General features: G+C 45.7%; 1 protein-coding gene across 8 annotated transcripts in view; it reads left to right on the forward strand.

Annotated features, from left to right (window-relative positions):
• Nucleotides 1-11,890, forward strand: part of Gatb (glutamyl-tRNA amidotransferase subunit B) — a 75,913-nt gene that overhangs the window by 38,307 nt on the left and 25,716 nt on the right. For all 8 annotated transcript variants that reach the window (XM_013348628.1, XM_026786724.1, XM_026786666.1 and 5 more), the window contains 3 exons: nucleotides 607-691; nucleotides 2,423-2,467; nucleotides 4,246-4,435. In XM_013348628.1, coding sequence (XP_013204082.1) covers nucleotides 607-691; nucleotides 2,423-2,467; nucleotides 4,246-4,435 — 320 coding nt within the window. The remainder of the gene's footprint in view (nucleotides 1-606; nucleotides 692-2,422; nucleotides 2,468-4,245; nucleotides 4,436-11,890) is intronic.

Here is an 11,890-nt window from a genome sequence, read left to right on the forward strand (position 1 = left end):
GGTAGGTTGATCCCGAATTTCCTGAGAAACCGCCACACTGATTTCCAAAGTGGTTGCACAAGTTTGTATTCCCACCAGCAATGGATGAGTGTACCCCTTTATCCACAACCTCTCCAGCAAAGGCCATCATTGGTATTTTTTATTTTAGCCATTCTGACAGGTGTAAGATGGTATCTCAAAGTTGTCTTGATTTGCATTTCCCTGGTCGCTAAGGAATGTGTATAAATTTTGAAGGTTATCAGAGTTCCTTGTGACCCATCTGCTAGTCCCAGGGTAAGGAATTCTAATAGGTCGCTGTCCCGGAGCAGCAGTCACGAGACCTACACTGCAGTCCCCACCCTTCTACCAAGGGTTGTAGCTGTGCTAGGTTGTTAATCTCTCTGAGCTGAGGTGTCTGAAAAAGAGAGAGGAGGGTAGAGATGACCTTCTAAGGCCCTTCCCAGCTTTGAGAAGAAAATATAGCCCACAAGGGAAGGATCATCATAAGCAATCTCCTTGACTTTTTTCCCCTTTAACTTAAGGCTTGAGGATGGTTTCTATGTATTACTTGAATGGATAAAGGGGATTCACAATTATACTAACTTGCTGGGTTTTTTTTTTTAATAGACTATGAAATTCAGAGACAAATCACTGAACTTGAGGATGGAGGTGAAGTTCTAAATGAAACTCGTTCCTTTGATTATAAGCTGGGGTGAGTTTGTATTGACAAATTCTAATTGAAACTCGTTCCTTTGATTATAAGCTGGGGTGAGTCTGTATTGATAAACCTCTTGCCACAGCTTGGGGACTGGGGCTCAGCCATGGACTAGGAACTGGTCGTGTAAGAAAGGTCTAGCTTCTCTGTAGCCATAAGAGAGGAGACCACTGCACCCTGTAGGGTGAAACCTGGTCTTCTGGGACCATAGAGTTCAGCTGACCCGAGCTTACACAGAAGTGCTTAGACTTGGGCCCCAGGCTTCCCTTTGCATCTGTGAGACTTCTCATAGCCTAAACTTGATGTAGAAAACAGCTAAGAGATGGTTGTAGGGACGCTTGATCAGTTATGCTTCTGTTACCATGGTAAAGCACTGTGATCAAAAGCAGCCTGTGGAAGAAAGAGTTTACGTTGGCTTGTGGTTCCAAAGGCAGTACCCATATCTGCAAGGGAGGCAGAACCATAAGTGACTGGAGCAGGAAACCATGAGATCAAACCTTCAACCACAAACACGAACCGAAGAGAGCAAATTGGAAGTGGGGCAGAGCTGTGAACCACAAGGACAGGCTTCCTTCAGCAAGACAGCATCGCCCCCGAACCAGCACTGCCAGCTGGGGACCAAGTGTTCAAGTTCCAGAGCCCCTGGGGACATTTCTCATTCAAACCAACACATACACTCTTTCCATGGTTGTTTAGATAACTTGGGCCCTAATTTTTCTCAGTCTGAATTTTAAAATTTTGTACTTTAAGTAAAATACCACAGAATGCTCGAAAGTCGATAGAGGGTGTGTGGAAGCTGCTGAGGTTGGGTTGACAATAGCGTGTGTATGCTCAGTCCCTGTCTGCACAGACACAATATATTGATCTTTCTAAGCATTTTTCTTTATTTATGTAAAATGGGAGAGCCCTAGGAGTTAGGAGGCCCATTCCATAGAATCCCATGGAAAACTGAAGAGCTTGAATTTGCCTGTGATTAACTGAGAAAACCCTATGCCAGGCAGCTGTTACTATAATGAATGTGAGTTTTGCTCACGACTTCAGAGGTTTCAGACTGATTGATTTGGCCTGTGGTGGCACATCATGTCCCAAGCACATGGTTGGGCTAAACTCCTTACCTCATTGCCAGTGTGCTGGCCAGTCTCAATTGCTAGCCTGACTAGATTAGTGAAGCATTGGGTGTGTCTAATGTGTTTCCAGGGACCATTAGACCCTTACACCCGAGCCTGATGAATGATGAATCCCCTCATGGAGTCGTATGATGGCATTATTAGGAGGTTGGGCCTGGTAGGAGGACTAGGTCTCTGGGCGCACGTCCTTGGGTATATATCTTACTCTGTCTGTTCTTGTATTTCCATTTTTTGTTTGCTTTGCCATACCTTTCCACCATGATGGACTAATACTTTTGAAACTAAAAACTAAATAAGTACGTGTTTTCCCTTCTGAGTTGTTTCTACCAAGTATTTGGTAAGCATGAAGAAAGTAAGCACACTAGGAAACAAATCAGGAGGGACCAGCGTTCCGTCTCCTCTGAGGGCATATTCTAATGGCCCAAAGGCCTTCCATTGGGCCATCTCTTTCTGACACTTCTAAGGTTTCTACCTCTTTTTAATAGGACCAGTCCTTTAACCCCAGCCTTTGTGGTGAATGCTTGCCCTCCAGCCCATAGAGCGTCTTATACCCAGTGTTGCATGCAGGGTTGGCTTAGTGCTGCCTTTCTGACTGTTGCAGGTGCACCGTGCCGATGAGAGACAAAGAAGGCAAACAAGACTACAGGTGATTATTCCCCATGCACAATACGACAGATATTTGGGAGTGCATTTGAAATCCATTGGAAGGTCAGCATGATGATGCTGGAGAATGTGGGAACTACTTGTGTTTATATGATAGAGACAAGATTTCTTATTCAATGTGATATACTTGTTTTTATATGATAGAGATCAAGATTTCTTATTCAATGTTACATACTTGTGTTTATATGATAGAGACAAAATTTCTTATTCAATGTGATATGTAAACTAGGAGAAGTGATATTTTCTTGACTTGGTAGGTGCAGAGTTCCTTGTTTAATTGCTGGGAGAGATCTGCTCACAGACTTCTGTAACAACGATACTGTTGTTTAACTAAGAGGATGCAGGTGAGGGAGGGTCTAGGCTTTCATTTGTTAGTAATTCTGGAATCTACTGAAATGCTTTAGAAGCATATGAAGAAGAGATCGGCCTGTCAGTGGAGGGTTCCCTCAAACCTCAGATGATTCTATTTCAATAAGCAAATTAGGGGCCACTAGTTCATCCGTAGAATACTCACCTATCATGTAAGAGGTTCTGGGTTCCATTCTTAAACCCGAGGGACTGTTATGTAACAGAAGGCTTTCACTTAAATCAATAACCATAGACTTAAGATAGATGGAACCTTTTGCTCTTTCTCATCGTTTAGCAGATTACAAAGCTGTTGCTCCTTTGTGAAGCCTGGTATACCGTCACTGCCACACTCCTATCATTGCCTGCCATTTTCCTATGGTGATCTCCTAGGTCCACACCTTCCCACGGTACTTTCTTTACTCTCCCTGTTACTGCTCCCTTTTAACTCAGCCACTGGCTTCTACTAGAGCCCCCAAGTTAGACAGCAGCAAGTCTCCAGAAGCTTCCCTCTTGAGTGTGCCCTGGCTTTCAGAGGACTGACTAGTCCATAGCTGAGGCTTGGTACTGCATTGAGGAATTACCTGCATTTATGAAACCCTGCCCCACCTTTCATAAGTGCTTTGGCTCTGGACAGAGGGAAAGCAGTGCTGGAGCAGAACGAAGGGGTATTTTCCTTTTGTAAGATGAACGCGGTACTGTAGTCCATCTGGTTATTAACCTGTCTTTTAGGGCAGCGATGAATGGGAAGTGACGTTCTCATGTATTTCTCCCTAGTCTCCGGTCACTCAGTGTGGTTTGCTGCATCAGTGACCCAGTATTGCTGCTTATTAGTCACTGGAGTCATAGTTTACACTGGGCCTCATTCACTCTCAGCTGTCCGTTCTGTGGGTCTGGCATTTGTCTACGGCGTGAACTCACCATTACACAGGTTCCGTCTCTGATAGACTCCCAGGATTTCTCTCTTCACCCTCTTCCCTCCCCACTGGCTTCCACAGTTCACTTAGGCAACATCCATTCTGTTCTCCTACTTCTCAAGAGGGGAAGAGCCCTCTATTCCTCTTTAGCTTTTAATTCGTTGTATAAGTACTGCTAAAAATAGAAAATTTAAAGTAGGGAAGTCATGTGTCTTCCTCACAAGGAAATTGCTCTCATTTGTCCTTCAGTTTCCAGGCCGACACTTTCCTCACTAGTATAAGCCAGAATGTGGCTTGGTTCCAGGTCACCCTTTCACCTGTCTTTATGCCATCATGGTGAAGGATGGGTTTGCTGTGCAGGTTTTCACTGGGACATTCAGAAACCTTTGCAAGTATTCTGACTTTGTACCTAAGCACAGAAGCACTCCCATCATTGTTGGATTTGCGGTTCTAATCAATCCAGACGTCCAGAATCAGATCCATCTGTTCTCCTTGTTAGGTTTATGCCAGAGCCTAACCTGCCCCCCTTAGTGCTCTACGACGCCACATCGCTGCCTTCAGATGCAGACTCTCAGCAGGTGATCAATATCGACCAGCTTCGGGACATGCTCCCGGAGCTTCCCAGTGCAACCAGAGAGAGGCTTGTCCAGCAGTATGGGATGCTGCCAGAGCACAGCTTCACATTGCTGGTAAGTGTCCATTGGGTTTGACATTGACCCCGCACCGCAGACTGGGAGGGTTCTCCACACAGCCCCTCAGCTGCTGCCCACAGGAGCCTGGAGACTCGGAAGCTAGCTCAAGTGTGGGAACAAGTGTGTCTGCAGGATGAAAAACATCAGTGTTCAAGGTCTCTAGATGTCTTAGTAGTGTTGATCCATAACAGGATGTTAGGTTCCCAAGAGCCAGAAAACATTTATCCTGCACGAAATGTCGCAAACCAGTGAACATCTCTGTCCTGGGAAGCTAGGGGATGCCTGGCCATCTGAGAATCTGATACCTGTGAGGTAGCCTAGGGGTTTTCCATCCTTTCAGGACTCTTGAGACTCTGTGGATGTCTTTGTCATGGCAACGGCAAGGTGACGCAGCCTCAGCAGGGGTGGCGTTCTGTCACGGCTGTCTTTTCAGCAGGAGAAACCGGGAAGCCGCTTTGTTGGTGTTGAGACAGGGCATCGTGGAATCTAGATGGCCTTGACCTCCTGTCATCTTCCAGAGCAACAAAACCTGTAGAAACTGGATTCTTGCTTTTTAAATGATCCAGTAATAAGTATATGGGGTATCAGAATACATATATACATTAGAATATATATGTGATGTATATTTATATATTTAATAACCACAGTATAGTGGTTTATAGTACACTAGGCAGTCTACTCCTGGCTGAGTTGTCCCACTTGGCCACTGAAATGTGTCTCCCTCACTTTGCTGAAATAAGCTCTGTGTGTCTTAGTCTTCCCCAGGCCAAAACCCAGCAGGCCAGAGTGAGTGTTGTTAAGGACGATGGCAGGTGGGTGGATCTGTTTGAATGGTTCATGAACCTGTTTAGGGAAAACTAACTCTCCAGGATAGCAGGCATTGAGTGGGGGACAAAATCATTCACCCTTTCACCCCTTCAGAGTGTGTACATTTATTCCTGACATCATGGCTGATCAGCTCCCTGGGAGACTGCAGTACATGAGCAGAGCGTAGGAGCCACAGGAGACGGTGAACAAGATGTTGGAACTTTCTTAGTACCTTTAAGACATAATATTTGTAGATGGAAGATAATGCATTAGGTGACTTATAAAACAAAAAGAGGAAAGGGCCTGTCCTTGAGATTTCCAGAATGAATAAGAATCCGAGATTGGAACAGAGAATGATTCAGACAAATTGTTTCCCGAAATTAGGCAGCCTGAGCCCTTTATGACTCCATAATCATTGGAAGCTGAGTCACTCATAACATTCCCGAAAATGATATGTTCATATTTTTCTGCCTTCATCCGAAACACAACAGATTGCTGAGGAGGGCAGATGCACAAATCTAATGAACCATCTTTCAATTTAAAGAGTGCCCAGGAGTATTCATTAAATAAATGGCAGCGGTAGAGGTGCTCTCGTGCCTTCTACGCCAGCTCAGCGCCGTTGGGCTTCTTATTTAATTATTAGTGCATGCACACACCACCCACACACACTCCCCACAAATAAAACCTTCAGAATCTAACTCGCTTCTAATTCATCGTGCTGTTTTCCTGTGCAGCAAACACTGAATTGTGTTTTATTAGTATCATCTCTGACATTTACAGAACTTTTGCTAATATACCTTAGCATCTGCTGTCTTACCAAGCACATAGTATGCCTCGTTGCCTGGACAGACAGATGGTTGAATGAATGGGATTGTAGTGCATGTGAAATCCCTAGAGAAGTAGTGTTCCTGGCAGTTCCCTTTGACAGCCCAGCAAAACCGTGGACTGTGTGTCACTGCATCTCTGGCGAGAAGACACAAGTGATGGCTTCGGTCATGTCACATCTCAGACGTGTAGTTCCAGCTTTGTTTCACTAGATTAATCTGGGTTTTCTCTCCTAGACAGCCCTGAGAATCCCTTCTCAAAAGCTGTGTGCTGATTTTCTCTACCCACATCCGAATCTTGACCCACTGAAGACTTCAAGTTATTTAGCTGACCTTCTTCCCTATCCTAGTCAAATTGGCTTACTTTCTAATCTCATTTGTAAAGATTAATGTAGAAATGTGGAGCTGAGACCCAGGGATTGGGGCTATGGAAACCAGAGATCCTGAAGACCCACGAGAATTAGTAGAATTCTAGTAGACCCACTAGAATTATACACATGTGCTATTTTTTCCCCTAAAATGTTCTGGGCTGATTTTCATGGGAACATCACTTCCTAGCCCGAGAGTCTTGTCTCATTCTGGGGACACAAAGGATGGCAGCCATTTCTCTAGTTTAAAGGCAGCTTGCTTACTGCATGCTCTTCCTTGACCGCCTCTGCTCAGACAGCCCCCACGGCAGGGGTAGCTGCTGTCTGTCATATACGGGGAAAGGAACTTTTACACACTCGTGCAGGACCAGGCTTATGTTTCTAAGTTCTGCTGCCTGCACTCACGCACGGTGTACTGCCATGCCAAGTGGAAATAATGTTTTAGGTGATGATTGGTTTTGATTGCCTTTGTTTTATTAATGGAAGAAATTCAGTTTTTACTTTCGCTAAAACTTGATGCTTAATACAGTCCCAGAGTTGTTTTTATGAAGTTCAATCAGAGAGTACATGTTCATTGAAAGCTTTAAGCCAATCTTGTTGGTTTTAAAGATGCCAGAAATAAACATAAATGTTGTCTACTAAATTTTGTGAAAATCAGTCAGCTGCAATAGAAAATAAACAGCATCAGTCATGCTAATTTTAGAAAAATTAGGTCAGAGAGGTAACATGAGCTGTCTTCTGCATCTTTGTTTATGTTGTATCTTAAACTTTCTGCTGGAGATGCACGGGTCCTTTGGTCTGAGTCATTGGGGGCAGTTTGTAGGGACTGTGGGGGTGTTTCCCCAAGGCCCTGTGTTATGGAGCCTGGTTCACTCCAGGCACCCGGTCAGAACATGCTGCTAGCTCTCATGCAGCTGGCTGTGCATGTGAACAGACAGAGAGATGACTCACCACACAGAGCTGCAGTAGAGGAGCAGCAGGTGCCGCAGCCCTGGACCAGGGTCTTGGGAGGGCTGCAGCCCCTGCTGGTGTCCTGTCCCTTTGTACAGACTCCACACTTGAGTGGTCCCATCCACATCCGACACAGGCAGTCAGAACTCCCCCCAGAGGAGGAGATGGCATAGCATAATCTCACCGAATCCAAAAGTTCTAAAGAGTCAAGGGAACTTCAGAGTATGCTTCCGGGGAAAAGAGTGTTGGTGTCAGGCAGCATGCAAACATGGTGCAGTGGGAACCATGCAGAGCAGGGGTTTATAAAAGTCCAGTCTGGCCTCCATGACTCTGTAGACAAATATGACATCACCCCTACCTACCCAGTCAGTAACCCATGCTGCCATTTGTGTGTGTCCGGCTTTGTATCCAGCCTCTCAAGACTTCTATCTTACTGGACAGCTTCCTTTCTTTAGCTGGTTCTTCTCCATCGAAAATAATAATCCTTTGATTCTGACTTCATAGAAAAGGTTAAGGTGTCTCCCAAGGACAGAGAAACAAAGTATCAGTTAATTGGTAAATGAACTGTTTTTGAAGCTTTTTCTTTAGGAGTTTTGTAAGCTAGAAAGGGCCTGGTTTGCTTTCTGGATGAATTGCCCATAAAACTGCCCCCATGACAAATTTCTGTACGTCCCATATGTAGTACTGCTTTAAAGCTAATAGTTTGAAATCGTGTCTGGAACCACAGTGCTGGCTTTAGACTGTCCAGGCTCTCATGGTGCAAAGTCATCATCTTTTAACTACTGCTGAAGAAAATCCATTTGGTCAGCTTAGTAGCACACCATATTTCAGTTCTACACAGTTTTTAAAATTGATTTTATTCTTCATTTTCTAAATTGCATCCTGACTTGCCAGCTTAAGGGTACTTTACAATTACTCCATGCTCTGGAGGAAAAAAAAAAATCACCAAACTTTTCTTCTGGTAATTTAGAGTAGACAGATCTTCTGCAAAAGCACAGCTTCATTCCTTTCCAACACACGTGGCAAAGGGGACCTTTGTCTGCTGAGAAAAGGGTGCAGGAAGGGAGGCGCCCTAGTCCCGATTTGGGGGCCCTCAGAGGACTAGGGCTCAACCATGATCCTTTATTTCCTGATGGTGGCATAATATACTTTGAGGGACAAATAAAAGATTTTATTTCAGGCTTCAGGCAAGCACAGCTTGGAGGTAATGTGTATCTGTACTGCTCCATGTTGCCTTACCCCCAGGACAGAGCTTCTCCTGAGCAACGCAGGTTCTCTGCATTAGACGAACTGGAATGCGCCTACAGCAGGACTGACTTTGTGGGCCGGCTCCTGCAGATGCAGTACCTGCTGCCGCTCGCTGTAGACTCTTAAGACCTTCATTGTTTATATTTTGATTATTCAAGGGAGATGTGCGTTCCCGAACTGATTTCCCACAAATTCTGTCTTAGAGTGAATTCATCTCCAAGAGCCACAGTGAGTTTTACGTTAGTTAAAGTTAGTTAAAGGCCCTCTGCGCAGAGCTGCTGCTGGGTTCGGCTTAGAATATGTGTGTCTGGACTTGGCTGGGAGCACAGCACAGGTGCCGTGGTAGAGAGTTTCGCTCAGGTTTTAGGAGCAGCCCTGGGTAGGACTTGTGAGGACCAGAAGAGAAGACAGAGCTGCAGTTACTGGTCGGCCTCAGAAGAGGCTCATGGCTTCCGTCCATCTTTCCCAGGCCAGCCTCACACTGCCGGGTTGCCTGTTCTCCCCTGGAGAAGCCTCGTGTGTAATTTGGACTCGCAGGAGCTTTCACCGACAATGGTCGCCCACAGACAAGCATGTTCACATCATAGATCTGAGCCTCTACCCCCTGAACGTGCCAGTCCCTCATCTTACCATGCAGTTTCTACTTTCTAGCCTAAAAGTGTTGCTATTATGACCCATTTTACTTCATCTCCACCCCGAGCACTAGCATTTGTTGTTGTTCTCATAGCACCATGATTTACAGAGTTGCTGGATTTGAGTTTTGTTTTTCTCACTTTGTAAGAATGACCAGAGCCACTAGTATAAATTACAGACTCTCAGAATTGCAGGTGATATGCCCCTTACACATCTGCACAGATGTTCAGAGCTCTGCTCCTCACACCCTTGTCACCAGGGGTCAAAGTCTGCTTTGAGCTCCGCACAGTGCACAGTGGAAGAAACTTTGTTGCTCATGTAGCACTGGCAGGACCATCTGGGTAGCTGACTGGTTGCTATCAGCTGGGCCCTACAAACCCACCCCTTGACTTCCCTGTGGTAGGGGATTGAGTGCAGTGGTTGAGTGTGCTTAGTATCCAAACTGATGAAAGAAAATGGAGTACTTAAAAACAGTGTAGGTCAGGGCCTTGGTGAGCGCCTCGTCACTTCTATAGTTGAGGGGAGGGAGGTGCTGCAGAGGAGAGCTAATGGCATTTCTGCGCTCCTCTGGGGTCCAGGGTGGGATGGATGGTGTGTGTGCCACTGTCTTCCTTCCTGATCCGGGGATCCGTGTGTCGTGCCCCGCGTCTTGGGCATACCTTTGCTAGGCAGATAGTAAACTCTCTGCTTCCTTCTTCTACTTTGGGGCATCTGTGACATTTTTAATGTCGGGAACCGCTGAGCAGCGGGAGGGCATAAAATAATAGAAATTCTGGGAACATCTGTTCTTCAATGGGGCTTTGCTGAGGCTTCCATTGTGCGTGCAAGGATAGGTGTTCATTTCCAATCCCCAGAAAGGCAGCAGACATGTCTCCATGCTCCAGAGCTGGGGCACCCACCCTGCACTCCCACCCGCAGCGCTCTGCTGCTGTCTGGCTGGGTGACCTCATGCTCAGAAGTGCTTCAGCACCTCCATCTGCAAGGCCCCGGTCCTGTGCCCACGGGCATGGGCCTGTTGGAAGTGTAGTGGTACCATTTCACCAGGAGCGCCAGCCGCAAGGAATGACAGGGAGACTTACTATTAACTGAGAAAGTTTGGTCTTTTGCTTAGGCTTGACTCAGCTACCTCTTATACATTAATCTACATTCTGCCCATTTCCTTCCCAGAGTGATGTCTCTGCCCAGAAGTCCTGCCTGTCCTCTCCTGCCTAGCTCTTGGCCGTTCAGCCTTCTATTACACCAGTCACAGCAGTCTTTTTTGACAGTGTACAAACATCCCACAGCAGGAAGATAAACCTGAGGCCACGTGCATTCCTGTCCTTAGCAGTAGCAGCCATATGCAGTTATCTGTGTCCCGCCTAATCCATGTTCTCAAGGTTTGAGTGACAGTCAGCTCTGCTCCAAACATATATGGCAAGTGGGAAATCATAGAAATAAAAAAAGTTAAAAACGACTTTTGTCACAGTATGTTATGGCTGTTCTGTTTGTTGTTAGTTGCTTGCTGCATCTTATTTAAGTTAAGCATCGTGGGTATGTGTGTTTAAGAAAAAACATAGGGGTTAGCACTGCCTGAGGTCTCAATATCCCCCATGGTCTTGGTGAACTGAAGCACAAATCCCATATTTAGTAAATACTCTTGAGAGCCTTTGACCAGCCTTGAATTGCTAATCCGAGGTCCCAAAAGGCAGCCAAGGATACTCTCTGTCACGTAAACAGCTGCTCCTCAGCTAGTGTCTCCTGGGCTTCTTTTCCTGAGTACCACTGGGCAGCTGTCTGTATCAGGTTTCATTCTACTATAAATACAGCCTAGCCTCGTTTCTGGACCAGAATCAGAGTCACTGGATATGTGACTTAGAGGAAGACGTGGAATTGAGAGACTAGTCCCCACCCTGTTTTATATGGATGGTCTTGTAGTGTTTTGTCCTGGCTGAAGGGAGAGCACAAGAGACAGTGTAGGAGCTTGCAGAGCCCAGTGCAAGGGCAGCCTGAGGCTCCTTCCCAGAGCAGCAGTGAGGGCAGGGTTACCCTCTGCTTTCCCACTCATCAGCATTGGTTAATTCTAACTGAGGGTTCCTGTTAGTGCCTAAGCAGCTGACCTGACATTGACTCTGTGTGTAATTGAAAGCTTTGCGAAATGAAATTAAAAAGTGACAAAGATGTTTTGTAGCCAAGGAACTGCATGGCTGCCTGGTGTTAGACATAAGGCAGGATCTATGTTCCTTGCTGCTTCAGCCATCTCTGAAGGAACAGTTGGTGTCACATCCACCAGGAGACTATGTTGTTTGGGGAAGATATTAAAGGCCTAATGCAGTAACCTTGTTATACTGCTCTCAATATGATTTTTGTGTAAGAGAATTACCAGTCCACTGTTTTCCTGACAAAACCAGATGGCTGAGCTGCCATGTTCATCAGAGACTTCAGAGATTTGTGCCAAGCTTATTAGCATTTGCCAATCTTGTGGGACTAAGAAAACTGTGAAAAACAGCAGTGTGTGTGTGTGTGTGTGTGTGTGTGTGTGTGTGTGTACATGCACATGCATGTACGAGTGCCCTTGCACACAGTTGGTGCAATTGGCTCTATGTCTCTCAGATCCATGGCCATTATCTACACAAACAAGCTGA

The sequence above is a fragment of the Microtus ochrogaster genome, chromosome 1 (assembly GCF_000317375.1).
Source record: "Microtus ochrogaster isolate Prairie Vole_2 chromosome 1, MicOch1.0, whole genome shotgun sequence".
Taxonomy (NCBI): Eukaryota; Metazoa; Chordata; class Mammalia; order Rodentia; family Cricetidae; genus Microtus; species Microtus ochrogaster.